This window comes from Pleurodeles waltl, chromosome 1_1 (genome assembly GCF_031143425.1).
Source record: "Pleurodeles waltl isolate 20211129_DDA chromosome 1_1, aPleWal1.hap1.20221129, whole genome shotgun sequence".
NCBI classification, from domain to species: domain Eukaryota; kingdom Metazoa; phylum Chordata; class Amphibia; order Caudata; family Salamandridae; genus Pleurodeles; species Pleurodeles waltl.
Window position 1 is genome coordinate 548,881,291 of NC_090436.1, and position 27,697 is coordinate 548,908,987.

General features: G+C 47.8%; 1 protein-coding gene across 3 annotated transcripts in view; it reads right to left on the reverse strand.

Annotated features, from left to right (window-relative positions):
- CHD1 (chromodomain helicase DNA binding protein 1) overlaps positions 1–27,697 on the reverse strand; it is a 1,172,453-nt gene that overhangs the window by 435,981 nt on the left and 708,775 nt on the right. For all 3 annotated transcript variants that reach the window (XM_069225994.1, XM_069225985.1, XM_069225977.1), the window contains exon 27: positions 15,046–15,184. In XM_069225994.1, the coding sequence (XP_069082095.1) occupies positions 15,046–15,184 (139 nt within the window). The remainder of the gene's footprint in view (positions 1–15,045; positions 15,185–27,697) is intronic.

Here is a 27,697-nt window from a genome sequence, read left to right on the forward strand (position 1 = left end):
GGAAGGCGTCGCTGGAGCAGGATCTTTGGAAGGCAGGAGACAGGCCGGTGAGTTTCTGGAGCCAAGGCAGTTGTCGTCTTCTGGTCTTCCGCTGCAGGGGTTTTCAGCTGGGCAGTCCTTCTTCTTGTAGTTGCAGGAATCTAATCTTCTAGGGTTCAGGGTAGCCCTTAAATACTAAATTTAAGGGCGTGTTTAGGTCTGGGGGGTTAGTAGCCAATGGCTACTAGCCCTGAGGGTGGGTACACCCTCTTTGTGCCTCCTCCCAAGGGGAGGGGGTCACAATCCTAACCCTATTGGGGGGATCCTCCATCTGCAAGATGGAGGATTTCTAAAAGTCAGAGTCACCTCAGCTCAGGACACCTTAGGGGCTGTCCTGACTGGCCAGTGACTCCTCCTTGTTGCTTTCTTTGTTCCCTCCAGCCTTGCCGCCAAAAGTGGGGGCCGTGGCCGGAGGGGGCGGGCAACTCCACTAAGCTGGAGTGCCCTGCTGGGCTGTGACAAAGGGGTGAGCCTTTGAGGCTCACCGCCAGGTGTCACAGCTCCTGCCTGGGGGAGGTGTTAGCATCTCCACCCAGTGCAGGCTTTGTTACTGGCCTCAGAGTGACAAAGGCACTCTCCCCATGGGGCCAGCAACATGTCTCTAGTGTGGCAGGCTGCTGGAACCAGTCAGCCTACACAGATAGTTGGTTAAGTTTCAGGGGGCACCTCTAAGGTGCCCTCTGTGGTGTATTTTACAATAAAATGTACACTGGCTTCAGTGTGCATTTATTGTGCTGAGAAGTTTGATACCAAACTTCCCAGTTTTCAGTGTAGCCATTATGGTGCTGTGGAGTTCGTGTAAAACAGACTCCCAGACCATATACTCTTATGGCTACCCTGCACTTACAATGTCTAAGGTTTTGTTTAGACACTGTAGGGGCACAGTGCTCATGCACTGGTACCCTCACCTATGGTATAGTGCACCCTGCCTTAGGGCTGTAAGGCCTGCTAGAGGGGTGTCTTACCTATACTGCATAGGCAGTGAGAGGCTGGCATGGCACCCTGAGGGGAGTGCCATGTCGACTTACTCATTTTGTTCTCACCAGCACACACAGGCTTGTAAGCAGTGTGTCTGTGCTGAGTGAGGGGTCTCTAGGGTGGCATAATACATGCTACAGCCCTTAGAGACCTTCCCTGGCATCAGGGCCCTTGGTACCAGAGGTACCAGTTACAAGGGACTTATCTGGATGCCAGGGTGTGCCAATTGTGGAAACAATGGTACATTTTAGGTGAAAGAACACTGGTGCTGGGGCCTGGTTAGCAAGGTCCCAGCACACTTCTCAGTCAAGTCAGCATCAGTATCAGGCAAAAAGTGGGGGGTAACTGCAACAGGGAGCCATTTCTTTACACAAGCCCCCCCCAGCCCACAGGCCAGGAGACTCAGCCAACGCTGGAAGAGTCTTCCTAGTCTGTCAGGCGAGGAAGAGTAGAGGAAATGGCTGGTTTGTTGCAGGGCCTACTCTGCCTTACATCCTCCTGTTCAGGTCATTCCCTTTGGGGAACTGACCTACTTCCACAGTGATAGGACCTAGTCTGAATTGCCTCTTGTCTGCCTCTTCAATGTCTCCACCCATTCTTTCTATTTTGGTCTTAGAGGTATCCACCTCTGCTAATCTTATCTTGGCCAGGGTTACCCCTAGCTTACCCAGAGAGGTTACCCAGAGCTGGAGTAACCCCACCATGACCAACAGGGTCAGGGGGCCTAACTTGCTATTTGGCATGGGGTCTGACCACCATGCCAAGGATAGTGCAGCCATAAAGGCTAACACCCAGCAGAGGCCACTGACAGCTGTCAGTGCCCAGAACCACACCTTTAGCTCTTCACCCACAAGGGAAGGGGCTAAGTTACAGGCTTCTTTGGGTTCAGGGTGCCTGTCTGCTGTATTAGAGTGGGGGGTTACCACATTTTGTAGTAAACACCCTTCTTCCACTCTTTCTTCTGTTAGCTGAGGAGCCACCCACTCAGGTTTAACAGTTGCCTGACTAGCCAGGACTTCTTGTGGGTCAGGTTGGATTTTATCAGGGCCATTTTTGGAGTTCTCCCCTACTGGAGCAGAATCTCCCTGGCTTGCTGTAACCTTGGCTAAAGGTTGTCCACCCTTCCTACTCTGTTTTCTTTTCTTCTTCTTCTGGGGCCTGCTTGCATTTACTGCAGAGGCAGGACTTCCAGAATCCTTGGGAGAGGACTGGCACTGGACCAGTTCCTCTCTTGGGCTCTGACTAACCTCTGGGTAGTCATTTCCAAGGAGACAATCAAGGGGGAGGTCTGTACTGACTACTACCCTTCTCCAGCTAAGAGTGCCACCCACTTCTATGGGTACTAAAGCCACAGGCCTCTTAGTGACCCTGTCTAGGCTAACTCTTACCCTGGCAGTCTCACCTGGGATGTACTGGTTTGAGAGCACCAGCCTGTCATGCACAATAGTGTGACTGGCACAAGTGTCTCTCAGGGCAGTGGTTGGGATTCCATTCACCAGTAGGTGGTGGAAGTGTCTGCTTCCCTCTGGAATCTCCAACTCACCTGTTGGGCCCTGTTTCCAGTTGAAGGCTAGGAAGACCTCCTCACCTGAGGAGTCATCTCCCATGGCTACACTGGTTACCCCAGGAATTTTGTTCTGGGGTTTGTTTTTGGGACAAGAAGTGTCCTTGGTGTGGTGCCCAGACTGTTTACAGTTGTGGCACCAGGCCTTAGTGGCATCCCAGTTCTTACCCTGGTACCCACCTTTGTTTTGGGTTGTGTCTTGGGGCCCACCCACCTGTTCTGGTTTTTGGGGGCCTACAGAGGACTCTTTTTCTTTGTTTCTAGTGTCACCCACTTTTTCCTGGGGAGTTTTTGTAACCCCTTTCTTTTGGTCACCCCCAGTGGAAGTTTTGGTTACTCTAGTCTTGACCCAGTGGTCTGCCTTCTTTCCCAATTCTTGGGGAGAAATTGGACCTAGGTCTACCAGATACTGATGCAACTTTTCATTGAAGCAGTTACTTAAAATGTGTTCTTTCATAAACAAATTATAAAGCCCAACATAGTCACACACTTCATTTCCAGTTAACCAACCATCTAGTGTTTTTACTGAGTAGTCTACAAAATCAACCCAGGTCTGGCTCGAGGATTTTTGAGCCCCCCTGAACCTAATTCTATACTCCTCAGTGGAGAATCCAAAGCCCTCAATCAGGGTACCCTTCATGAGGTCATAAGATTCTGCATCTTTTCCAGAGAGTGTGAGGAGTCTATCCCTACACTTTCCAGTGAACATTTCCCAAAGGAGAGCACCCCAGTGAGATCTGTTCACTTTTCTGGTTACACAAGCCCTCTCAAAAGCTGTGCACCATTTGGTGATGTCATCACCATCTTCATATTTTGTTACAATCCCTTTGGGGATTTTTAGGGTGTCAGTATTCTCTCTGACCCTATTTATGTTGCTGCCACCATCGATGGGACCTAGGCCCATCTCTTTTCTTTCCCTTTCTATGGCTAGGAGATGCTTTTCCAAAGCCAATCTTTTGACCATCCTGGCTAACAGGGGGTCACCTTCACTGAGAGCATCCTCAGTGATTTCAGAAATGCTGGATCCTCCTGTGAGGGAAGCAACATTTCTGACTATCATTTTTGGAGACAGGGCTTGAGAGGCCCTGTTCTCCCTATTTAGGACTGGAAGGGGGGAATTTCCCTCCAAGTCACTAATCTCCTCCTCTGTGAAGTCATCCTCAGAGGGGTTGGCTTTTTCAAACTCTGCCAACAGCTCCTGGAGCTGAATTTTGGTAGGTCTGGAGCCAATGGTTATTTTCTTTATATTACAGAGAGACCTTAGCTCCCTCATCTTAAGATGGAGGTAAGGTGTGGTGTCGAGTTCCACCACCTGCATCTCTGTATCAGACATTATTCTGCTAAGAGTTGGAATACTTTTTTAAGAATCTAAAACTGTTTCTAGAATCTAATTCAAACTTTTAAACTCTAAAAAGACAATGCTAAACAGGGACTTAACACACAAGGCCCTAGCAGGACTTTTAAGAATTTAGGAAAATTTCAAATTGCAAAAATGAATTTCTAATGACAATTTTGGAATTTGTCGTGTGATCAGGTATTGGCTGAGTAGTCCAGCAAATGCAAAGTCCTGTACCCCACCGCTGATCCACCAATGTAGGAAGTTGGCTCTGTATGTGCTATTTCAAAGTAAGGAATAGCATGCACAGAGTCCAAGGGTTCCCCTTAGAGGTAAAATAGTGGTAAAAATAGATAATACTAATGCTCTATTTTGTGGTAGTGTGGTCGAGCAGTAGGCTTATCCAAGGAGTAGTGTTAAGCATTTGTTGTACATACACATAGACAATAAATGAGGTACACACACTCAGAGACAAATCCAGCCAATAGGTTTTTGTATAGAAAAATATCTTTTCTTAGTTTATTTTAAGAACCACAGGTTCAAATTCTACATGTAATATCTCATTCGAAAGGTATTGCAGGTAAGTACTTTAGGAACTTCAAATCATCAAAATTGCATGTATACTTTTCAAGTTATTCACAAATAGCTACTTTAAAAGTGGACACTTAGTGCAATTTTCACAGTTCCTGGGGGGGGTAAGTAGTTGTTAGGTTAACCAGGTAAGTAAGACACTTACAGGGCTTAGTTCTTGGTCCAAGGTAGCCTACCGTTGGGGGTTCAGAGCAACCCCAAAGTCACCACACCAGCAGCTCAGGGCCGGTCAGGTGCAGAGTTCAAAGTGGTGCCCAACACGCATAGGCTAGAATGGAGAGAAGGGGGTGCCCCGGTTCCGGTCTGCTTGCAGGTAAGTACCCGCGTCTTCGGAGGGCAGACCAGGGGGGTTTTGTAGGGCACCGGGGGGGACACAAGCCCACACAGAAATTTCACCCTCAGCGGCGCGGGGGCGGCCGGGTGCAGTGTAGAAACAAGCGTCGGGTTCGCAATGTTAGTCTATGAGAGATCTCGGGATCTCTTCAGCGCTGCAGGCAGGCAAGGGGGGGATTCCTCGGGGAAACCTCCACTTGGACAAGGGAGAGGGACTCCTGGGGGTCACTTCTCCAGTGAAAGTCCGGTCCTTCAGGTCCTGGGGGCTGCGGGTGCAGGGTCTCTCCCAGGCGTCGGGACTTTAGGTTCAAAGAGTCGCGGTCAGGGGAAGCCTCGGGATTCCCTCTGCAGGCGGCGCTGTGGGGGCTCAGGGGGGACAGGTTTTGGTACTCACAGTATCAGAGTAGTCCTGGGGTCCCTCCTGAGGTGTCGGATCTACACCAGCCGAGTCGGGGTCGCCGGGTGCAGTGTTGCAAGTCTCACGCTTCTTGCGGGGAGCTTGCAGGGTTCTTTAAAGCTGCTGGAAACAAAGTTGCAGCTTTTCTTGGAGCAGGTCCGCTGTCCTCGGGAGTTTCTTGTCTTTTCGAAGCAGGGGCAGTCCTCAGAGGATGTCGAGGTCGCTGGTCCCTTTGGAAGGCGTCGCTGGAGCAGGATCTTTGGAAGGCAGGAGACAGGCCGGTGAGTTTCTGGAGCCAAGGCAGTTGTCGTCTTCTGGTCTTCCGCTGCAGGGGTTTTCAGCTGGGCAGTCCTTCTTCTTGTAGTTGCAGGAATCTAATCTTCTAGGGTTCAGGGTAGCCCTTAAATACTAAATTTAAGGGCGTGTTTAGGTCTGGGGGGTTAGTAGCCAATGGCTACTAGCCCTGAGGGTGGGTACACCCTCTTTGTGCCTCCTCCCAAGGGGAGGGGGTCACAATCCTAACCCTATTGGGGGGATCCTCCATCTGCAAGATGGAGGATTTCTAAAAGTCAGAGTCACCTCAGCTCAGGACACCTTAGGGGCTGTCCTGACTGGCCAGTGACTCCTCCTTGTTGCTTTCTTTGTTCCCTCCAGCCTTGCCGCCAAAAGTGGGGGCCGTGGCCGGAGGGGGCGGGCAACTCCACTAAGCTGGAGTGCCCTGCTGGGCTGTGACAAAGGGGTGAGCCTTTGAGGCTCACCGCCAGGTGTCACAGCTCCTGCCTGGGGGAGGTGTTAGCATCTCCACCCAGTGCAGGCTTTGTTACTGGCCTCAGAGTGACAAAGGCACTCTCCCCATGGGGCCAGCAACATGTCTCTAGTGTGGCAGGCTGCTGGAACCAGTCAGCCTACACAGATAGTTGGTTAAGTTTCAGGGGGCACCTCTAAGGTGCCCTCTGTGGTGTATTTTACAATAAAATGTACACTGGCTTCAGTGTGCATTTATTGTGCTGAGAAGTTTGATACCAAACTTCCCAGTTTTCAGTGTAGCCATTATGGTGCTGTGGAGTTCGTGTAAAACAGACTCCCAGACCATATACTCTTATGGCTACCCTGCACTTACAATGTCTAAGGTTTTGTTTAGACACTGTAGGGGCACAGTGCTCATGCACTGGTACCCTCACCTATGGTATAGTGCACCCTGCCTTAGGGCTGTAAGGCCTGCTAGAGGGGTGTCTTACCTATACTGCATAGGCAGTGAGAGGCTGGCATGGCACCCTGAGGGGAGTGCCATGTCGACTTACTCATTTTGTTCTCACCAGCACACACAGGCTTGTAAGCAGTGTGTCTGTGCTGAGTGAGGGGTCTCTAGGGTGGCATAATACATGCTACAGCCCTTAGAGACCTTCCCTGGCATCAGGGCCCTTGGTACCAGAGGTACCAGTTACAAGGGACTTATCTGGATGCCAGGGTGTGCCAATTGTGGAAACAATGGTACATTTTAGGTGAAAGAACACTGGTGCTGGGGCCTGGTTAGCAGGGTCCCAGCACACTTCTCAGTCAAGTCAGCATCAGTATCAGGCAAAAAGTGGGGGGTAACTGCAACAGGGAGCCATTTCTTTACACCGCCCCATCCCAGAAGTGACGCATCTGTCACTACCGTTAGATCTGGTTGGGGAAGGGAGAGGGGTCTGCCCTTGACCCACTCGCAGTTCACTAACCACCACTGCAGATCTTCTGCAGTCCTCTCAGAGATCTGAACCACGTCGATAAGATTTCCCTGATGCTGTGCCCATTGGAACTTCAGGTCCCACTGCAGAGCCCTCATGCGCCATCTGGCATGCTTGACCAACAGGATGCAGGAAGCCACAAGTCCCAGCAGCCTCAGAGTCTGTCTCACCGAGATCCAGGATAGAGGCCGAAACATCGGAATCATAACCTGAATATCCTGAACCAGCTGATCAGGCGGATAAGCCCGATACTGCACCGTGTCCAGAACAGCTCCGATGAAAGAGCTTCTGAGAGGGAGTCAGGTGTGACTTCGGCACATTTATAGTGAACCCCAGCGAATGCAAGAGGTCCGCCGTCGTCTGGAGGTGGGTGACGAGAGCCTGGGGCGTAAGAGCCTTCAACAGCCAATCGCCCAGGTAGGAGAAGACTGAAATCCCTGACCTGTGCAAATGAGCTGCCACCACCGCCATCACCTTTGTGAACACCCGAGGGACAGTGGTGAGACCGAAAGGAAGCACGGTAAACTGAAAGTGCTCGTGGCCCACCTTCAACCGCAGGTAACGCCTGTGGCTTGGCAGGATAGGAATATGGAAATATGCATCCTGCAAATCCAATGCTACCATCCAGTCTCCTTGGTCTAGGGCAGACAAAACCTGAGCAAGAGTGAGCATCTTGAATTTCTCCTTCTTGAGGAAGAGATTGACGTCCCTTAAATCCAAGATAGGGTGAAGGCCTTTGTTCTTTTTGGGAATCAGAAAGTAGCGGGAATAACAACCACTGCCTACTTCTGATATCAGGACTCTTTCTATGGCTCCCTTGGCCAAGAGAGCTGTAACTTCCTCACGGAGCAAAGCCAGATGGTCCTCCATCAGCCATTCCATTGTCGGAGGGATAGAAGGAGGAAAAGACTGGAAGGAAAGGGACTAGCCCTTCTGTATGATCTGCAGAACCCACTTGTCCGTTGTAATGGAAAGCCAGTGAGGGAGATGAAAACAAATCCTCCCTCCAACTGGACGGATATGATCCGCAGAACCACACTAGGAGGGCTTGGGCACAGTGGAGGGGGGCTGTGTGGCGGCCGACCTCTGGCCAGACCCTCTGGGTCTGATGGTACCATGACCACGTCCTCTTCCGGGATGCTGTGAAGCCTGAGGACGGTGGCTAAACTGTGGCTGGCGTGGTACCACGCCCCTCCCGAAGCCTCGGAAGGGGCGAAAGACAGACTGCTGTCGTGCCGGCACTGAAAGGCTTAAGTATCTGGCCGTGGCTTGAGAATTCTTGAACCTCTCAAGCGCGGAGTCTGCCTTTTCGCCAAAAAGGCGAGAGCCATCACAGGGCATATCCATCAAGCGGGACTGGACATCCCCTGAAAAAACAGTAGAACGTAGCCAGGTGTGGCGACGTAGGGCCACTGACGATGAAATCGATCTGCCCAGCGAGTCGGTCGTGTCCAAGCCACACCGGATTGTGAACTTGGCTGCATCTCTCCCATCCTTTACAGCCTGGGTGAGAGTGTCCCGTACGCCCTCTGGGACCTGGGGCAGCACTTGCGCCACCGTATCGAATAAAGTATGGGAACAACGGCCCAATAGGCAAGAGGTGTTTACAGATCTCAATGCCAGGCTGGAGGAAGAAAACATCTTCCCAAGCTGATCCAGCCTCTTGGATTCCCTATCCCCTATGGACAACCAAGCTCTCAGCAGTGGGGTGTTGTGTCAGGAAACTAGGGTCGCTGGGAGCGGGTCTATGCCGGTGGCCGACCGTCCTATTCACAGGAGCCCCTGTGCTGGGTTTGGACCACGTACCCAGAAGGACGTCTGTAAGAGCCTCATTGAAGGGCAACAACGGCTCCGATGTTGACACCTCCGGCTGAAGCACCTCTGTCAGGATATTCGTCCTGACTGGCACTGTAGGCAAATCTAGGTCCAAGACCTCAGCTGCCCTACGCACCACCATAGCGAAAGAAGCCCCCTCCTCCGTAGCCACATTAGGAGGAGAGAGCATACAAGTATCTGGAGATGTGTTCAGTCCACTGGCCTCCCCTAGATCCTCATACCAGTCCTACTACAATCCTAATTCTAAAGGGTCCTCAGACCCCTCCCATTCCTCTCCTGCATCTGGCTGTTCCAAATAATGCTCAGACAATGATCTGGGCCGAAACGGCTCCGTCGAAGTCGGAGTCGCTCCGGATCATACGGAATAAGGATGGGGATGCCACCGGTGGCGGAATCGGCGACATCGGACTCAGCGCCGAAGGAGGTCGACTGTGAGAGACCGGCACCGGTCCAGATCCGTTATCGGATCCTGAGGTCCCCAACGGCGCCGAGGCCGAAGCCGCCGGTGTTGAATCCAAAGGGGCCCTTGCTGACCCCATGGGGGCCCGAAGACCCACCCGAGGGTACAGCCCGCTCAAAAACGAGACGCATGGCCTCGTAGAATTATTTTATTTGAGCAGGGGTCGATCCGGTCCCCAGAAAGGGGGAAAGATGCGGAGTCGACCCTGGCGACGACTTCGCAGAACCGTGCTGGGAACGTCGACGTTCCCTAGACGCCTCATCGGTCGACGGGCGTGGCGAAGACGAAGTCCGCTTGGACTTCTTCTTGTGCCTCTTACCTTCCGATGACCTCGAATGCGAGGAAAAGGACTTGGGGCTCCGGGAGCGGTGCCGCGACCTCCTCCTACTGCGAGACCGTGACCTCCGTGGAGTCGCGCCGACCGAAGACGAATGTCGGGCCGCAAGAAGCTTAAGGGATCTCTCCTTCAAGGCCTTCGGCGCCATGGCCCGACAATCTGAGCACGAGGTGGAATCGTGGTCCTTGTCCAGGCACCAAAGACAAACTCGGTGCGGATCCGTAACCGACATGGTGCAATGACACGCACCACAAGGCTTGAATCCTGTCTTTCTCGAAGACATGACTCCAAACAGCCAAAAAAGCGTTGACAAACCGTCGAAGCAGGGTAGCTCTTTCCAAAATTGCACTTAACCGGCGCAGAAGGAAAAAACTGACGTACGCGTGCCGAGACGGCGTCCATATAGACAACCGTGACATCATAGACGGCTCCAACGACGCTGACGACTCACGCGGATCCGAACAACGCCGTCCGACGGCGCGCGCGCAGGGTACTGCTCAGAAAAAACTCTGGATTCGAAGCTGACGCCAGGGAATTCTAAGGTAAGGAAGCTGCAGCTACAAGTCTCTTTCAGATCACGACTTACAATTCCAGTCTTCGGGGTTAGGATTATGACAGGTCAAAGTTTAGGCTGACCCCAAAAGTGCACCACCAGCAACACAGGGCCAGCTGGATGCAGAGGTCAAAGTTGGCGTCAATGGAATCCTATGAGGACTGGGGGTGCTCGGCAGAAAGCAGATTGCAGGTAAGTAACTGCGGTTCCAGGACACAGCATGGGGGGTTTACGTCAGCACCGAAGGGGGCCACAGATTCACACCAAACAAACCATCAGTGGCTACGGGGCAGCTGGGTGCTGGGTACAAACACAGAGCTGGGTGCCCAATGCTTTTCAATAGGGGTACCCCGGGAGTCACAAAAGATGCTGCAGGCCGGGGCCAGGGGGTCGGTTTCGGGAAACCAAAGGCTGGACAAGCAGGGGAGGCGCCCGCAGGACGTTGCTGGACCGTCTGTCAGATTTCCCAAGGCCAGGGCTCTGCAGGTGCAGAGGAATCCTTGGGCGTCCGGTATCTTTGTCTGATCCGGTCGGGGTGAAGGGGCAAGGGGTCCTCTGGATGCAGGCGTCATTGTGATGGCCAGGAGGCGGTCAACCCAGGGTGGACTTGAGGTCGGAATTGCCTGGTGACCTCCTCTGGACCGGTGGGCCATCTGAACTCGGGCCGTGGGCATCGGGTGTAGAGTGGGCAAGGCTCATGGATCCAGGGTGGTTTTGGAGTCCCTTTTGGGGATTTCATCTGGACAGGGCCACTGTTCTTAGGAGATCTTGGTCCTCTGCTGGGCCGGAAGTCATCTGGGGGGTTTGTGGAGATTGCTGGTCCTGCAGGATGCGTCATCTTCTTGGAACAGGTCTTTGAAGCTGCAGACAGGCTGGTAGGGCTGGGGTCAAGTAAGCTGTCCTCTGGAGTCTTCACTCCTGGGGTCGGCTTGACAGTCCTTCTTGAGGCCACCAGGAATCTGGTGAGTAAGGTTAAAGGAACGTACCCCTTGGGTCACTACATAAACCTGTCCCAGAGTTCCTACTTCTGTCAAAATCAAGATCGCAGATTTCTAAATGTGGTGTCCACATCAGGCAGCTCACCTTAGGGATGGTACTGACCTGGGGGGCGGAAACACCTCTATGATCACTAAATTTTCCACCTTTCCCAGTGCCAGGTTGGGTTAGCATCTCTCCCTTGAGTGAAACCAGATCTGCATATCAAGGGCAGTGGGCTTCTTTGAAGCCCCCTGCCTTGGAATGCAGATTCGCAGCTCATCCTGTTGGGTGGGGTGTGTAAACACGTCACCCAGAGCAGGCTTTGTTTTTGACCGCCCAAGAGCAAAGGGTCTCAGCCTAGAGTGCCAGAATCTTGTTTGGTGGCTGCAGGCTGGCTAAAACTAGTCAGTCCCCACAAGGGTATTTGGTAGGTTTGCCCTCTGGATGCAAGTATTAATAAATCCATCAGTGTTGTCAGTGAGGGTTCATTAATACGAGATGCTTAATAACAAACATCCCATCCCATCATGTAGGTGGGGAACTCTTACTGACAAGTCAGGGATGTGGAATTCCTATCGCCCGACGCCCAGGACATCTTGTTTGGGGTCAAGGGCAACAAGTTTTTATGTTTACTTTGTCCTTGGGACAAGTAGGCCCAACCCTCTGCAGCACAAACCCTTTGGCTGCCTGTTTACAGAGAGTGGAACTCTCTGCAGTTGAGGTAATGTGTTTCCAATAGATAATGCTGTTCGAACTTGTATTTATGGTTCATTATTTGAAAGCCTTGATTATTAGGGTGAGTGCTGTAAATAAATGTTTTAAGGTCACACTTCACTACTGACGTTGGTTCCAGTACAAAAAAAAACAGCTGTGTATACACATGTTCGAAAACTTTAGGCTATGAGGCTAAGTATAATGCTCCCAGAATGCTCTCTGATTAGATGCAAATGAAGTGTCATTTAGTAAAATGTGTTGATGCATGCTAGTATTTCCCAAAAATATTTCTAATGGAAAATCAGTGTAACAATTTCCAACACGAATATGGGAAGCATGAAAATAAACAAACACTGACAAAGCCAACTGATCTGACATATTTTTATAAGTCTTTTAGTTTCATCAATGCGTGTCTTGTTTTGACATGGCTTTTGTAACACTTTATTGTTGTGGGAGCTACCAGGCCCTCAACATTGTAACAAACACTGCCAAAAAAAAAACCCAAATTTTTTGAACTCTAAAAGCACATGTTGCCACCAGTGGCAAAACAAAGGCCCCGCAGCCGCCCTCCAGGGGGCCCCTTTAGCACAGCACCTGCCCTGAGTGAGTCTGGAGAGGGGGCTCCTCCATGTTCTTTGCAAAGGGGCAACCTCCAGTTTCGTTACGTCACTGATTGCCACTGTAGTTCCTGACACTGAACAAAACTACTTTGTGTGCCAATATGCTCCTTGTGGAAGAGCAGAATGCAATCACTCACAGTAAAGCCAGCCAAAAGAGAGAGAAATAGAAATTTTTATTAAACAAAATGTCTTTGTTAACACCAGACCTAATTAGGGACCAAGACCCACATGTAGGTAGCTTTTTGCATGTCACAAACAGCGACTTTCGCTGTTTGCGACGTGCAAAAAGCACATTGCGATGCACAAACCCAGTTTTGCGATTCAGTAACCTGGTTACCGAATCGCAAAATGGGTTTGCGAGTCGCAATTAGGAAGGGGTGTTCCCTTCCTAATTGTGACTCGCAGTGCAATGTAGGATTGATTTGTGACCGCGAACGCGGGCGCAAACCAATCGCAGTTTGCACCCATTTCAAATGGGTGCTAACACTTTCGCAAAAGGGAAGGGGTCCCCATGGGACCCCTTCCCCATTGTGAATGTCACTGTAAACATTTTTTTCAGAGCAGGCAGTGGTCCTGCGGACCACTGCCTGCTCTGAAAAAATGAAACAAAAACGTTTCATTTTTCGTTTTTGTAATGCACCTCGTTTTCCTTTAAGGAAGCAGTCACAGACATGGTGGTCTGCTGTCTCCAGCAGGCCACCATCCCTGTGAGGGCCGCTATTCGCAAGGGGGTCGTAAATTGCGACCCACCTCATGATTATTCACTAGGTGGGCATTTGCGAAGCCCTTGCGAATCACAGATGGTGTCAGGGACACCATCCTACATTCGGATTTGCGACTCGCAATTTGCGGGTCGCAAATCTGAACCTACCTACATGTGGCCCCAAATTCTTAAAGAAAGTCACAAAAGTGCACCCATGGTATATGTCGTACCCGTATAAAATATTTGTGAACTGTATTTTAGCATGGGTAAATACGCATGTGTAGATTTGCTCATGTGAAAATCTATTGAGCATCTGCAAGTTCATTTTCCCTCCGGCCACTTTCTTCCCAACCCTGGAAGAAGTTCTAATTCTGCCATTGTCCGGAGTAAATGTCCAACCTTTCTTATTATGGGAAAATATTAGAGAGAAGCTGGTGAAAATCTTTAAAACGTGCAGGTTAGTAGGTTTGCAGACTCAAAGGCATTCCAGCCCTGGAACTATTGCTTACTGCTTCCTGCAGAAAGGTGGCAAAATAAGGAAATTGCTACAGTAGGGATTGAAACTGCAAGTATTCAAGCCCTATTATGGTAGTAGCCCTGGCATAATCAGAGAGGCTATTATCAGAGCTCTTACATAATGAGATTGCTGCCATAATTTGTCGCCACACTACATGGCACCAAAGGGACAAGTAGATCTTTTTACAGGACAAGTAGATTTGAGAAGCAACCTGTCCCCTGGACAAGAAGATATTTTAATAAATTCCACACCCCTGCAAGTGTCCAGCACATATACTTAAAATAGCTTCCCTGTTCACTTACTATGTCTAAGAATCGAGAAAGACATTGCAGGTGCATGTCTGCTCTTGCAGATATTTCATCACATGTAATAAAATGCACACTGCCTTAGGACTGTAAGGCTTGCTGTAGGGTTGACTTACATATATGCATGCAGTGTTAGGGGATATGGCACACCGGCTGTGTGCCATGTAGTGCTTTCACTTTTAACTGCACCGAAACACGCAGCCTGCAATGGCACTCTGCATGTGCTAGGTGAGGGGTCACTGAGGGTGGCACAATACATGCTGCAGCCCTTGGGGTCCCTCTTTACCATATACTAGGGGTGCACAGGTGGCCTAAAGGCACTGCCAACTGGGGAACGATTGCACAGTTTGAGGGAAAGAGATCTGGCACTGGGGACCTGGTTTGCGGGAACCCAGTGCACTTTCAGTCAAAATTGCATTGAATACCAGGCAAAAAGTGGGGGTTACCATGTCAAAAAGGGGCACTTTCCTATGCCAGTCAGTTGTTCTAAGTTAATTATGTTCCCAATGCAAGGTGGAGATGCAGCCTCATACTAGAAAATGCAAATGCACGTTGAAGGAGGTAACTATAACTCCTTGTTATGTATACCAATGCTAGTACAAATATGTATGAAAAGAAACAATGTCCCATGAGGCATTGTTTAGGGTTAAGGTTACATAGCATAGCCCTTCATCCCTGGGGAATCAGATGAAGAAAGCAGAGTGTTTTCCATTATTTAGTCTCAGTACTAACAGGTCAGAATATTTCACCAGTATTGATACTGACACCATGCATCCAGTTTCCAAATAAAAGGTACAACAGTATTAGCTTTACTCTATCACATGGCCTGAGCTTTACCATAATATATCAACTAGGACCAAACAATATTAATAAGAGAAAAGTCCAGTTCATTTCCTAACCTCTAGTTTTTCAACACATGTATTTTAAAAGTTGATGTAATGAAACTACTCTCAACAATTACTTAAAAAAACTAACACTCATTTAGTAAAACTGCCTTAAGAAACAGTCACAGATAAAAAGAATTAAAAAAGCATTGCAGATATCAACAATAAATCACCTTTTTCTTTCATCTGGATCTATTGGAATGGATTTATGCAAAGGTGCAAGCTCCTCTTCATGAGAGATGACAAGCTTTGCGTTCACTTGAACTCCAGAGATTCGGAATGTTGGCCCTTTTACTTTTCCACGTCTTCCACCTTTAGCGGGGATAGAAAATTACTTTCTTTGTATGCAAGCTCTTTCTTAGTAGAACATAGTAAAATTGATTTTAAGAATGAAACTGGCACTGTGAGAAATGTACACAAACATTTACATTAAAGTACACTTATGTATGTACTGTTGCATTTACCCTATCAAAGTTGATGTAAACAATTGTTTGTCCCAGTGGAAATTCTGAAAAGACCTGGGTTGCTACTGGGTGAAATACCGTATCTGCTCAAAAAATGAAAACATTACCAACATGGTTCAGTATATAAGTTTTTCTGTGGCAGAGATGGACTGGCCATTTGTGGCAAAGGGAAGACTAGAAAACACCAGACACTTCACAAATCTGTAGGTGCTTAGTGATTTCTTTTCTGTGCAGACTAACAGGAAAGGAAGCCTGGCAATCAGCACACAATTTCTTATTGGTGTGTACATGATTTGCTGATGCAGGCCCTGGGTACTACGCAGACTCTGCAGCATTGGAATACTGCACGGGTTTCTCGGGAATGCATATAAAATCAATGATTTTAGAGGCGTGCTAGGTTGGAGCTTTTCCCTCGGAACTGGATGCTGCCACCACAGTGGTGATATATGAGAAGCAGCCTCCCTCAACATCCTGCGCAGGTTAGTGTCCCATATTCCTCCTTAACGGAGAGGTTAACATTTTTGCAACTGTCCTGGCTAACCAACTTAAACATGTCCTACCTACACTGATACACCTGGACCAATGCAAATTCATGCCAACACTGTCTTTGAAGACTCCATGTGGCCCTGGTCCACTGTCAACAATTGCCTCCAGACCTGCCCTCAATGGGGTCCTCTCTAAAGACTTCTCTATAAGACGGGATACAAGGCAGGGCTGCCCACTCTCCCCACTTCTTTTTGCATTAATATTTGATCCACTGGTCCAGCTTATATGGACAGTAGCCCAATTTAATGGATGGTGATGAAGAGATGGTCAGGAGAACCACACTGAGCTATATGCGGATGATGTCCTCCTTTCCCGGGCGAACCCCGCAGCCAGCGAACCCTGATGTCTTGTCTTGCTTCAGTGCTTCGAAGAATCATCAGGTCTTGAAATGAATCCCTTTAAGTCAGTTTTGGTCCCACTTGGCCAGTCTAGAAATTGCCATGATTGACAGACGAGCGTTCCTTTTCATCGACTCAGCTTTAAGTATCTGGGCATACGGGTCGCCCGACATCAGGCGCACAAAGGGACCATCAACCTCCAGGCTGACCTCGATAGATGGCTGCCTCTTCCACTAAAAGTGCTGGGGTGCATTGCCCTACACAAAATGATGGTCTTGCTGAGTTTTCTGTATGTCTTTCAAAAGCTACTGCTACACCTACACAGGAAATGGTTTCGCAGCCTCAATCAGGCGACAACCATATTTTCATGGCATGGATCTCAACCCTGTATGGCCCTTGCACACTGCCAGAGTTGGCCTGGGGATGATCAATCTATTTTTACTAGCTGGCATACCACCTGCTTGTCACCCATGATTGGTTTAATAGGGCTTGGTCGGACCCAGTTTACGGGAAGAACTGTCTCAGCTAGGATTTCCCTGGCTGCAGGCTATGTTACATGGCTCCTCAGTCCCAACTTCTATGTTGCAGGTTACTAAAATAGTATTCCTAGCCTAAAGGGCTGTGCTCCAGCAATGTGCAATGGGATGCCAAACTCACACAACAGACTCCCTTCAGGCGTGGTAGGTGGTTGGGAGAGGTTGCGAAGTTAACAGGCTTTTGTTCCTGGGATCTTATCGATGCCACTTGGTTCGGGGACATCTGGGCCGGGACGCACATCTGCTCCTTCTCAGACCTGCAGGCAACATATGCAATGGCAACCACTCAATTTTTGAAGTACCTCCAACTGAGACACGCACTACAAGCTCATGTCACAATCACTGAAGAAATACCTGAGTTTGGTACCCTGGAAGCAAAGCTCCTCATGGGTAACCTCGGCCGTGGAAGGATCTCTCAGATCTACAGAACTAACCATCACCTTCAACGCTGTAACACCTTTGGGATCAGTGGGAGAGATGGCAGGGCCCCATCGAAGATGAAGACTGGAGGGATGCTCTGATGGCCCAGAGAGAACTCGCTATCTCATCCCAGGCTGCAAGTGATACAGACATACTATCGCCATTCTGCCTATCTCTCTCCAGTTCAGTTACACAGAACGGGTCTCTGCCTCAACCCTTCCTGCTCCCGGTGCGGGACAGAGCTAGCAGATTTCTATCACATGGTGTGGTCCTGCCCATGATGATGGCCTACTGGGCCAAGGTGACACAGGAACTATTGGACGTCCTTGGGTGGGAGATGCCTCTTTCCCCTCTACTGATACTGCTTGGAATGTCTGAGGGTTCCAGGAGCAGGAGGGATGAGGGAACCTTTTTAGGCATGGCCCTCCTAGCGGCCAAACGCGACATTGCTGCGCAATGGATGTCCCCCACTCCTCCTGCAATGTCGTGGTGGGGAGTAGACTTGTGTGCACAACAAGAGCATGTGGTTTATCGGAGTTTCCCTCGTAAGCATGGGAGGGTTTGGGGGAAGTGGCTGGGCTCTTTTTCTTAATTACTGTATTCAATATAATAATTGGGGCTTCGTTCAATATACTGCTTGTATGTTGCTTGGGGATTCTTGCTTTGCACCATCGATATATATATGGAAAATGTCACTTACCCAGTGTACATCTGTTCGTGGCATGAGACACCGCAGATTCACCTGCTGTGCATTATCCTGCCATCTAGTGTTGGGCTCAGAGTGTTACAAGTTGTTTTTCTTCAAAGAACTCTTTTTCGAGTCACGAGATCGAGGGACTCCTCCCCTTCCGGCTCCATTGCGCATGGGCGTCAACTCCATCTTAGATTGTTTTCCCCGCAGAGGGTGAGGTAGGAGTTGTGTATTATAGTAATAGTGTCCATGCAATGGAGTAAGTATGTATGTACATAATGTGGTTTAAAGTGATATATTTACAAATGTTCAAGATCAACTTCAAACGGCTACAGGCTCCCGGGGAGGCGGGCGGGCGCATGTGAATCTGCAGCGTCTCATGCCACTAACAGATGTACACTGGGTAAGTGACATTTTCCGTTCAATGGCATGTGTAGCTGCAGATACACATGCTTTGCATAGACTAGTAAGCAGTTATCTCCCCAAAAGCGGTGGTTCAGTCTGTAGGAGTTGAAGTTGTTTGGAACAAAGTTCGTAGTACTGCTTGTCCTACTGTGGCTTGTTGTGCTGTTAACACATCCACGCAGTAGTGTTTGGTAAACGTATGAGGCGTAGACCATGTGGCTGCCTTACATATTTCAGTCATTGGAATGTTTCCTAGAAAGGCCATGGTAGCACCTTTCTTTCTAGTTGAGTGTGCCTCTGGTGTTATAGGCAGTTCTCTTTTTGCTTTGAGATAACAGGTTTGAATGCATTTAACTATCCATCTAGCAATGCCTTGTTTGGATATTGGGTTTCCTGTATGAGGTTTTTGGAAAGCAACAAACAATTGTTTCGTTTTTCAAATTTGTTTTGTTCTGTCAATGCAGTACATTAACGCTCTTTTGATGTCTAATGTATGTAGTGCTCTTTCGGCTACAGAATCTGGCTCTGGAAAGAACACTGGTAGTTCTACTGTTTGATTCAAGTGGAACGGTGATATGACTTTTGGTAAGAACTTAAGATTTGTTCGTAAAACTACTTTATGCTTGTGTATCTGAATAAAGGGTTCTTGTATGGTAAATGCTTGAATCTCATTTACTCTTCTCAGAGATTTGATGGCAATTAGAAATGCTACTTTCCATGTTAAGTATTGTATCTCACATGAGTGCATGGGTTCAAACGGTGGACCCATGAGCCGTGTTAAGACAATGTTAAGGTTCCACGAAGGAACTGGTGGCGTCCTTGGTGGGATAATTCTTTTCAGACCCTCCATAAAAGCCTTTATGACTGGGATCTTAAATAGTGATGTTGAATGCGTAATTTGCAGATAAGCTGAAATAGCGGTGAGATGAATTTTAATAGATGAAAAAGCTAGTTTTGACTTTTGTAAGTGCAGTAGGTAGCTGACAATGTCTTTAGCAGATGCGTGTAAGGGTTGTATTTGTTCATTATGGCAGTAATAAACAAATCTTTTCCACTTATTTGCATAGCAATATCTTGTGGTTGGTTTCCTAGCTTGTTTTATGACCTCCATACATTCCTGTGTGAGGTCCAGATGTCCGGATTCTAAGACTTCAGGAGCCAAATTGCTAGATTCAGCGATGCTGGATTTGGGTGTCTGATCTGTTGTTTGTGATGGGTTAACAGATCTGGTCTGTTTGGTAGTTTGACATGAGGCACTACTGAGAGGTCTAGTAGTGTTGTATACCAAGGTAGTCTTGCCCAAGTTGGTGCTATTAATATGAGTTTGAGTTTGTTTTGACTAAATTTGTTTACCAGATATGGAAGGAGTGGGAGAGGGGGAAAAGCGTATGCAAATATCCCTGACCAACTCATCCATAACGCATTGCCCTGAGACTGATCCTGTGGGTATCTGGATGCGAAGTTTTGGCATTTTGCGTTTTCTTTTGTTGCAAATAGGTCTATTTGTGGTGTTCCCCATCTTTGGAAGTAGGTGTTTAGTATTTGGGGGTGAATCTCCCATTCGTGGATCTGCTGGTGATCCAGAGAGAGACTGTCTGCTAACTGATTCTGAATCCATGGAATAAACTGTGCTATTAGGCGAATGCGGTTGTGAATCGCCCAATGCCATATTCTCTGTGCCAGGAGACACAACTGTGTTGAGTGTGTTCCTCCTTGTTTGTTCAAATAATACATCATTGTCATGTTGTCTGTTTTGACAAGAATGTGTTTGTGGCTTATTATAGGTTGAAGTGCTTTCAAAGCTAGAAATACTGCCAGTAGTTCTAAGTGATTTATGTGAAACTGTCTCTGCTGAGTGTCCCATTGTCCTTGGATGTTGTGTTGATTGCGGTGTGCTCCCCACCCTATCATGGAGGCATCTGTCGTTATTACGTATTGAGGCACTGGGTCTTGGAAAGGCCGCCCTTGGTTTAAATTTATATTGTTCCACCATTGAAGCGAGGTGTATGTTTAGCGGTCTATCAACACTAGATCTTGAAGTTGACCCCGTGCCTGTGACCATTGTGATGCTAGGCACTGTTGTAAGGGCCGCATGTGCAATCTTGCGTTTGGGACAATGGCTATGCATGAGGACATCATGCCTAGTAGTTTCATCACCATTTTGACTTGTATCTTTGTTTGGGATACATGGCTTGTATTACACTATGAAATGCCTGTACCCTTTGCGGACTTGGAGTGGCAATCCCTTTTGTTGTGTTGATTGTCGCCCCTCAGTATTGCTGTGTTTGACACGGCTGAAGGTGTGACTTGTAGTTGAGTGAGAAACCTAGTTTGTGGAGTGTTTCTATGACATACTTTGTGTGTTGTGAACACCGTTCTTGCGTGTTGGTTTTGATTAACCAATCGTCTAGGTACGGGAAGACATGCATTTGCTGCCTTCTGATATCAGCAGCTACTACTGCCAGGCATTTTGTAAAAACTCTTGGCGCATATATATGTGTATGTTTGATGGCATGTGTAGCTGCAGATACACATGCTGTGCACATCCCGCCATCTAGTGTTGGGCTCGGAGTGTTACAAGTTGTTTTTCTTCGAAGAAGTCTTTTCGAGTCACAAGATCGAGGGACTCCTCCCCTTTCGGCTCCATTGCGCATGGGCGTCGACTCCATCTTAGATTGTTTTCTTTCCGCCATAGGGTTCGGACGTGTTCCTTTTCGCTCCGCATTTCGGTTCGGAAAGATAGTTAGAATCTCGGAAAATTCAACGGTATTGTTTGCGTTCGGTATCGGATTAGTTACAACAGATCGACACCGAATTTTGAAGAGCTCCGGTGGCCCTTCGGGGTTTTCGATCCCCCGGCGGGGCCTGGTCGGCCCGACCACGTGCATCTTCAAGGCTAATGGAACGGACCTCATTCCGATTCTGCCCCAAATGTCACAACAAGTATCCTTATACAGATCATCATCTGGTCTGTAACTTGTGTTTGTCTCCAGAACACAAAGAAGATACTTGTGAAGCCTGTCGAGCGTTTTGGTCGAGGAAGACATTAAGAGACCGAAGAGCGAGAAGACTACAAATGGCGTCGGCGCCGACAGGACAAAAACTCTTGGAGGAGGAAGAAGAAACATTCTCCATCGAGGATTCGGACTCAGACGAGGTCGATCCCGAAAAGACGCTGAAAACCGTGAGTAAGACGTCGACACACAAAACACACGGAAAGTCCACTAAAGCCCAGGGGATGCCACCACCAGCAGGCCATGGCTTAATCCGGAAAATAGGTGACCGACCATCGGCACCAAAAAAGGGCACGCATGTGTCGAAGGCATCCGACTCCGGTCGAGATACCGGCACAGAGCAGACTCGACACCGAGAAAGCAGGTCAGGTCTGAAATTGTGAGTAAACTCCAGCCACCACAAGTACACCAGATGGGTTTTTGTCACAGACATTTGCTTGTACCGGTCTCTACAGGGTTTATAACCTGTTGTTTTAGGGGAGGTAACCCTTAGAAACTGCTGGAGTTATGGAAGAATATCAAGGTACAGTATCTGACAGACGAGAGGGAGCTCTGGATACATGTGAGGAGCCGTAGAAAGAAAGGAACTGATGTCAGCAAACCAAAGTGGTGCCTATATAAGCTCTGCAAATAATTTCCAGAGTGGGACAGCGTCAGTGCAGAGCAACACTGCACCACCTACCAGCATGCAGAGGTAATGCTGTGAAGTTTCCAGATCCAGTCGGACACATATGGAATATTCAAAACATGAGGAATCTTCGGTCACAAGTATGTAACAGAAATAGTATGTTCTCATATTGAAAATTTACCCAAAAGCTATTTTCACTACAGAGCTAACGCTAGAAATTCTATAAGAAGACAAAGGTATAAAAAAAACATTATTTTATCTCCCTGCCTGGGAAAGTGCTGAAGAAAAGAGTTACATTTATTTTTCACTGTTTAAAAAAAAAAAAGAATTCAATGCTGAAAGTAGATTTTTTATAGACAAAGTGGAAAAGTAACTTTAAGAAAGTTCACCCTGTAATGCCTGAAAGAATACTGGGCACTGGAGGATCATGCTGCTGCTTGCTGTGGGATCGTAATTGCTGCAGTGCAGAGGTGGATGATGTGACAGTGGGGGTGGAAGCATCTGTGGTGCCTGTGAGGCTTCACGTATGATCGTAATGAACACTCTGGGAACCTGGAAAATGATCCACCATCTTTTGTTTACATTTTGTTATCAATCTTGTTGGTACCTGCAGCATGGGTGATTAATACTATTCCTCGCATGTACAGATGGACAAGTTACTTACCCTCAGTAACACCTTATCTGGTAGAGATAGCTCTGCGACCGATCCCGAGAACTCTAGATCCAGACTGATGCCTAGGGAAATTCTAAGGTAAGGAATCTGAAACTAGATGTCTCTATCAGATCATAGTTGCAGGAAGCTGGCTCTGTATATAGTATATCAAAATGAGATATAGTGTGCACAGAATCCAGAGGATCCCCAGAGGCTTAACAGAGGCTAAAGTAGATACATCTAATGCTCTCTTTTGTGGTACTGTGGTCGAGCAGATAGGCTTATCAGAGGGTAGTGCAAAGCATTTGTTGTACACACACAGAGAAAAGAGAAGCACACACTCAATGACTTGACTCCAGAAAATGTTTTTTTATATATCAAAATGAAAATGTCACTTACCCAGTGTACATCTGTTCGTGGCATCAGTCGCAGTAGATTCGCATGTTCTGCAATAGCTCGCCATCTGGTGTTGGGCCGGAGTGTTACAAGTTGTTTTTCTTCGAAGAAGTCTTTCGAGTCACGGGACCGAGTGACTCCTCCTTTTGTCTCCATTGCGCATGGGCGTCGACTCCATCTTCGATTGTTTTTCCCCGCAGAGGGTGAGGAAGGAGTTGAATTGTAGTAATAGTGCCCATGCAATGGAGTGACTAAGTATACACCTATTTAAGGTTGAGATGATACATATATAAATAATTGAAGGTAACTTCCAAACTGCTACAGGCTCCCGGGGAGGCGGGTGGGCACATGCGAATCTACTGCGACTGATGCCACGAACAGATGTACACTGGGTAAGTGACATTTTCAGTTCGATGGCATCTGTCGCTGTAGATACGCATGTTCTGCATAGACTAGTAAGCAGTTATTTCCCCAAAAGCGGTGGATCAGCCTGTAGGAGTGGAAGTAGTTTGAAATAACGTCCTTAATACAGCTTGACCTACTGTGGCTTGTTGTGCGGATAACACGTCTACACAGTAGTGCTTGGTGAATGTGTGAGGCGTAGACCATGTGGCTGCCTTACATATTTCTTGCATTGGGATGTTTCCTAGAAAGGCCATGGTAGCACCTTTCTTTCTGGTTGAGTGTGCCCTTGGTGTAATGGGCAGCTGTCGTTTAGCTTTAAGGTAGCAGATTTGGATGCATTTAACTATCCATCTGGCTATACCTTGTTTTGAAATTGGGTTTCCTGCATGAGGTTTTTGAAATGCAATAAAGAGTTGTTTAGTCTTTCTAATGTTCTTTGTTCTGTGAATGTAATACATCAATGCTCTTTTGACATCTAATGTATGTAGTGCCCTTTCAGCTACGGTATCTGGCTGTGGAAAGAACACTGGAAGTTCCACTGTTTGATTTAGATGGAACGGTGAAATAACCTTTGGCAAAAATTTAGGATTGGTCCTTAGGACGACTTTATTTTTGTGTAGTTGTATAAAAGGTTCCTGTATAGTAAACGCCTGAATCTCGCTTACTCTTCTCAGGGAAGTAATGGCGATGAGAAATGCCACCTTCCAGGTTAGGAACTGTATGTCGCAGGAGTGCATGGGTTCAAAAGGTGGACCCATAAGTCTAGTTAGGACAACATTTAGGTTCCATGAAGGAACAGGTGGTGTTCTTGGTGGTATAATTCTCCTAAGGCCCTCCATGAATGCTTTAATGACTGGTATTTTATATAGGGAAGTTGAATAGGTAGTCTGCAGGTATGCAGATATTGCTGCAAGGTGAATCTTAATGGAAGAGAAAGCTAGGTTAGATTTTTGTAAGTGAAGCAAGTAACCCACTACGTGTTCTGGAGTTGTGTGTAATGGTTGTATTTGATTAATATGGCAGTAGCAAACAAACCTCTTCCATTTACTTGCATAGCAGTGCCTGGTGGATGGCCTTCTTGCTTGTTTTATGACTTCCATACATTCTTGGGTAAGTTGTAAGTGCCCGAATTCTAGGATTTCAGGAGCCAGATTGCTAGATTCAGCGATGCTGGATCTGGGTGTCTGATCTTTTGGTTGTGCTGTGTCAACAGATCTGGCCTGTTGGGCAATTTGATGCAGGGTACCACTGATAGGTCTAGCAGCGTTGTGTACCAGGGTTGCCTTGCCCAAGTTGGTGCTATCAATATGAGTTTGAGTTTGCTTTGACTGAGTTTGTTTACCAGGTAAGGAAGGAGAGGGAGAGGAGGAAAAGCGTAAGCAAATATCCCTGACCAGTTCATCCATAGGGCATTGCCTTGGGATTGTTTGTGTGGGTACCTGGATGCGAAGTTTTGGCATTTTGCGTTCTCCCTTGTCGCAAACAAGTCTATCTGAGGTGTTCCCCAGAGTTTGAAATAAGTGTTCAGAATTTGGGGGTGAATTTCCCATTCGTGGACCTGTTGGTGATCTCGAGAGAGATTGTCTGCGAGTTGATTTTGTATCCCTGGTATAAACTGTGCAATCAGGCGAATTCGGTTGTGAATTGCCCAATGCCAAATTTTTTGTGCTAGCAGGCTTAACTGCGTGGAGTGCGTCCCTCCCTGCTTGTTTAGATAATACATTGTTGTCATGTTGTCTGTTTTGACGAGAATGTATTTGTGAACTATTATTGGTTGGAAAGCTTTTAGTGCTTGAAAAACTGCTAGAAGTTCTAGGTGATTGATATGCAGTTTTGTTTGATGTCCATTCCATTGTCCTTGTATGCTGTGTTGATCGAGGTGTGCTCCCCACCCTGTCATGGAAGCATCTGTTGTTATTACGTATTGTGGCACTGGGTCTTGGAAAGGCCGCCCTTTGTTTAAATTTATGTTGTTCCACCACAGAAGCGAGAGGTAAGTTTGGCGGTCTATTAACACCAGATCTAGAAGGTGACCCTGTGCTTGAGACCACTGTGATGCTAGGCACTGTTGTAAGGGCCTCATGTGCAGTCTTGCGTTTGGGACAATGGCTATGCATGATGACATCATGCCTAGGAGTTGTAATACCATGTTTGCTTGTATTTTTTGTGTTGGATACATGCGTTGTATGATGGTGTTGAAATTTTGAATTCTTTGTAGACTTGGAGTGGCTACTCCCTTTGATGTGTCTATTATGGCTCCCAGGTATTGTTGTACCTTGCGTGGCAGAATTTTGGATTTTGTGAAATTGACGGTGAACCCGAGTTTGAAGAGGGTTTGTATGATCTGATTTGTGTGATTTGAGCACTGTATGAACGAATGGGCCTTGATTAGCCAGTCGTCCAAATATGGGAACACATGTATTTGCTGCCTTCTTAAGTGTGCAGCGACTACCGCTAGACATTTGGTAAAGACTCTTGGTGCGGTTGTTAATCCGAAAGGCAGTACCTTGAATTGGTAATGTATTCCTTTGAATACAAACCTTAGGTATTTCCTGTGCGATGGGTGTATTGGTATATGGAAATAAGCATCCTTGAGGTCTAAAGTTGCCATGTAGTCGTGTAGTTTTAGCAATGGCAATACTTCTTGTAGTGTGACCATGTGGAAGTGGTCTGATTTGATGAAAGTGTTTACTACTCTGAGGTCTAGGATTGGTCTCAGCGTTTTGTCCTTCTTTGGTATCAGAAAGTACAGTGAGTAAACTCCTGTGTTTATTTGTGTGTTTGGCACTAATTCGATTGCATTCTTTTGCAATAGTGCCTGCACTTCTATCTCCAGGAGATTGGAATGGTGTGTTGTTAAATTTTGTGCTTTTGGTGGTATGTTTGGAGGGAATTGTAGAAATTCTATGCAATAACCATGTTGGATAATTGCTAGAACCCAAGTGTCTGTAGTGATTTCCTCCCATGCTTTGTAATAATGACCTATTCTTCCCCCCACTGGTGTTGTGTGGAGGGGGTGAGTGACATGTGAGTCATTGTTTAGTAGTAGGGGTTTTGGGGCTTTGAAATCTCCCTCTATTTCTAGGGAATTGCCCTCCTCTATATTGTCCCCGAAAACCTCCTCTATACTGTCCCTGGTAAGTGGACGGTGTTGCTTGTGAGGTGCTGGCTTGTGTGCTTTGACCCCGAAACCCCCCTCGAAAGGGCGTTTTACGGAATGTGCTGTAATTCCCTCTGCTCTGCGGGGAGTAGAGTGCGCCCATGGCTTTGGCAGTGTCCGTATCTTTTTTGAGTTTCTCAATCGCTGTGTCCACTTCTGGACCGAACAGTTCTTTTTCATTAAAAGGCATATTGAGAACTGCTTGTTGAATCTCTGGTTTAAATCCAGACGTTCGGAGCCATGCATGCCGTCTGATAGTTACAGATGTATTAATTGTCCGTGCAGCTGTATCTGCAGCGTCCATGGAGGAACGTATCTGGTTGTTGGAGATGGTCTGTCCCTCCTGAACCACTTGTTTCGCCCTATTTTGGAAGTCCTTGGGCAGATGTTCAATGAGATGTTGCATCTCGTCCCAGTGGGCTCTGTCATAGCGCGCAAGTAGTGCCTGGGAGTTCGCGATGCGCCACTGGTTTGCAGCTTGTGCTGCGACTCTTTTACCAGCTGCATCGAACTTGCGGCTTTCTTTATCTGGGGGTGGTGCATCTCCAGATGTGTGAGAGTTGGCCCTTTTCCTAGCTGCTCCTACAACAACAGAGTCTGGTGGCAGCTGTGTAGTGATGAAAGCCGGGTCCGTAGGAGGCGGCTTATACTTCTTTTCCACCCTTGGTGTGATTGCCCTACTTTTGACCGGCTCCTTAAATATGTCTTTTGCGTGCCGGAGCATACCAGGGAGCATAGGCAGGCTTTGGTAGGAGCTGTGGGTGGAGGAGAGTGTGTTGAACAAGAAATCATCCTCGACTTGTTCTGAGTGGAGGCTTACGTTATGAAATTGTGCTGCTCTAGCCACCACCTGAGAGTACGCGGTGCTGTCTTCTGGTGGAGATGGCTTTGTAGGGTAGGCCTCCGGGCTGTTATCTGACACTGGGGCGTCGTATAGGTCCCATGCGTCCTGATCTTGGTCACCCTGGCTCATGGTGGTGTGAGCTGGGGAGTGAGATGGAGTTTGTGCTGGTGAAACGTTAATCACGGGCGGAGGAGAGGGTGGTGGTGTAATTCTTTTAACCACTTTTGGTTGTGGTGCTTGTTCCGTCTGGAACTCCAACCTCCTCTTTCTCCTAATGGGGGGAAGGGTGCTTATTTTTCCTGTCCCCTGCTGAATGAAGATACGCT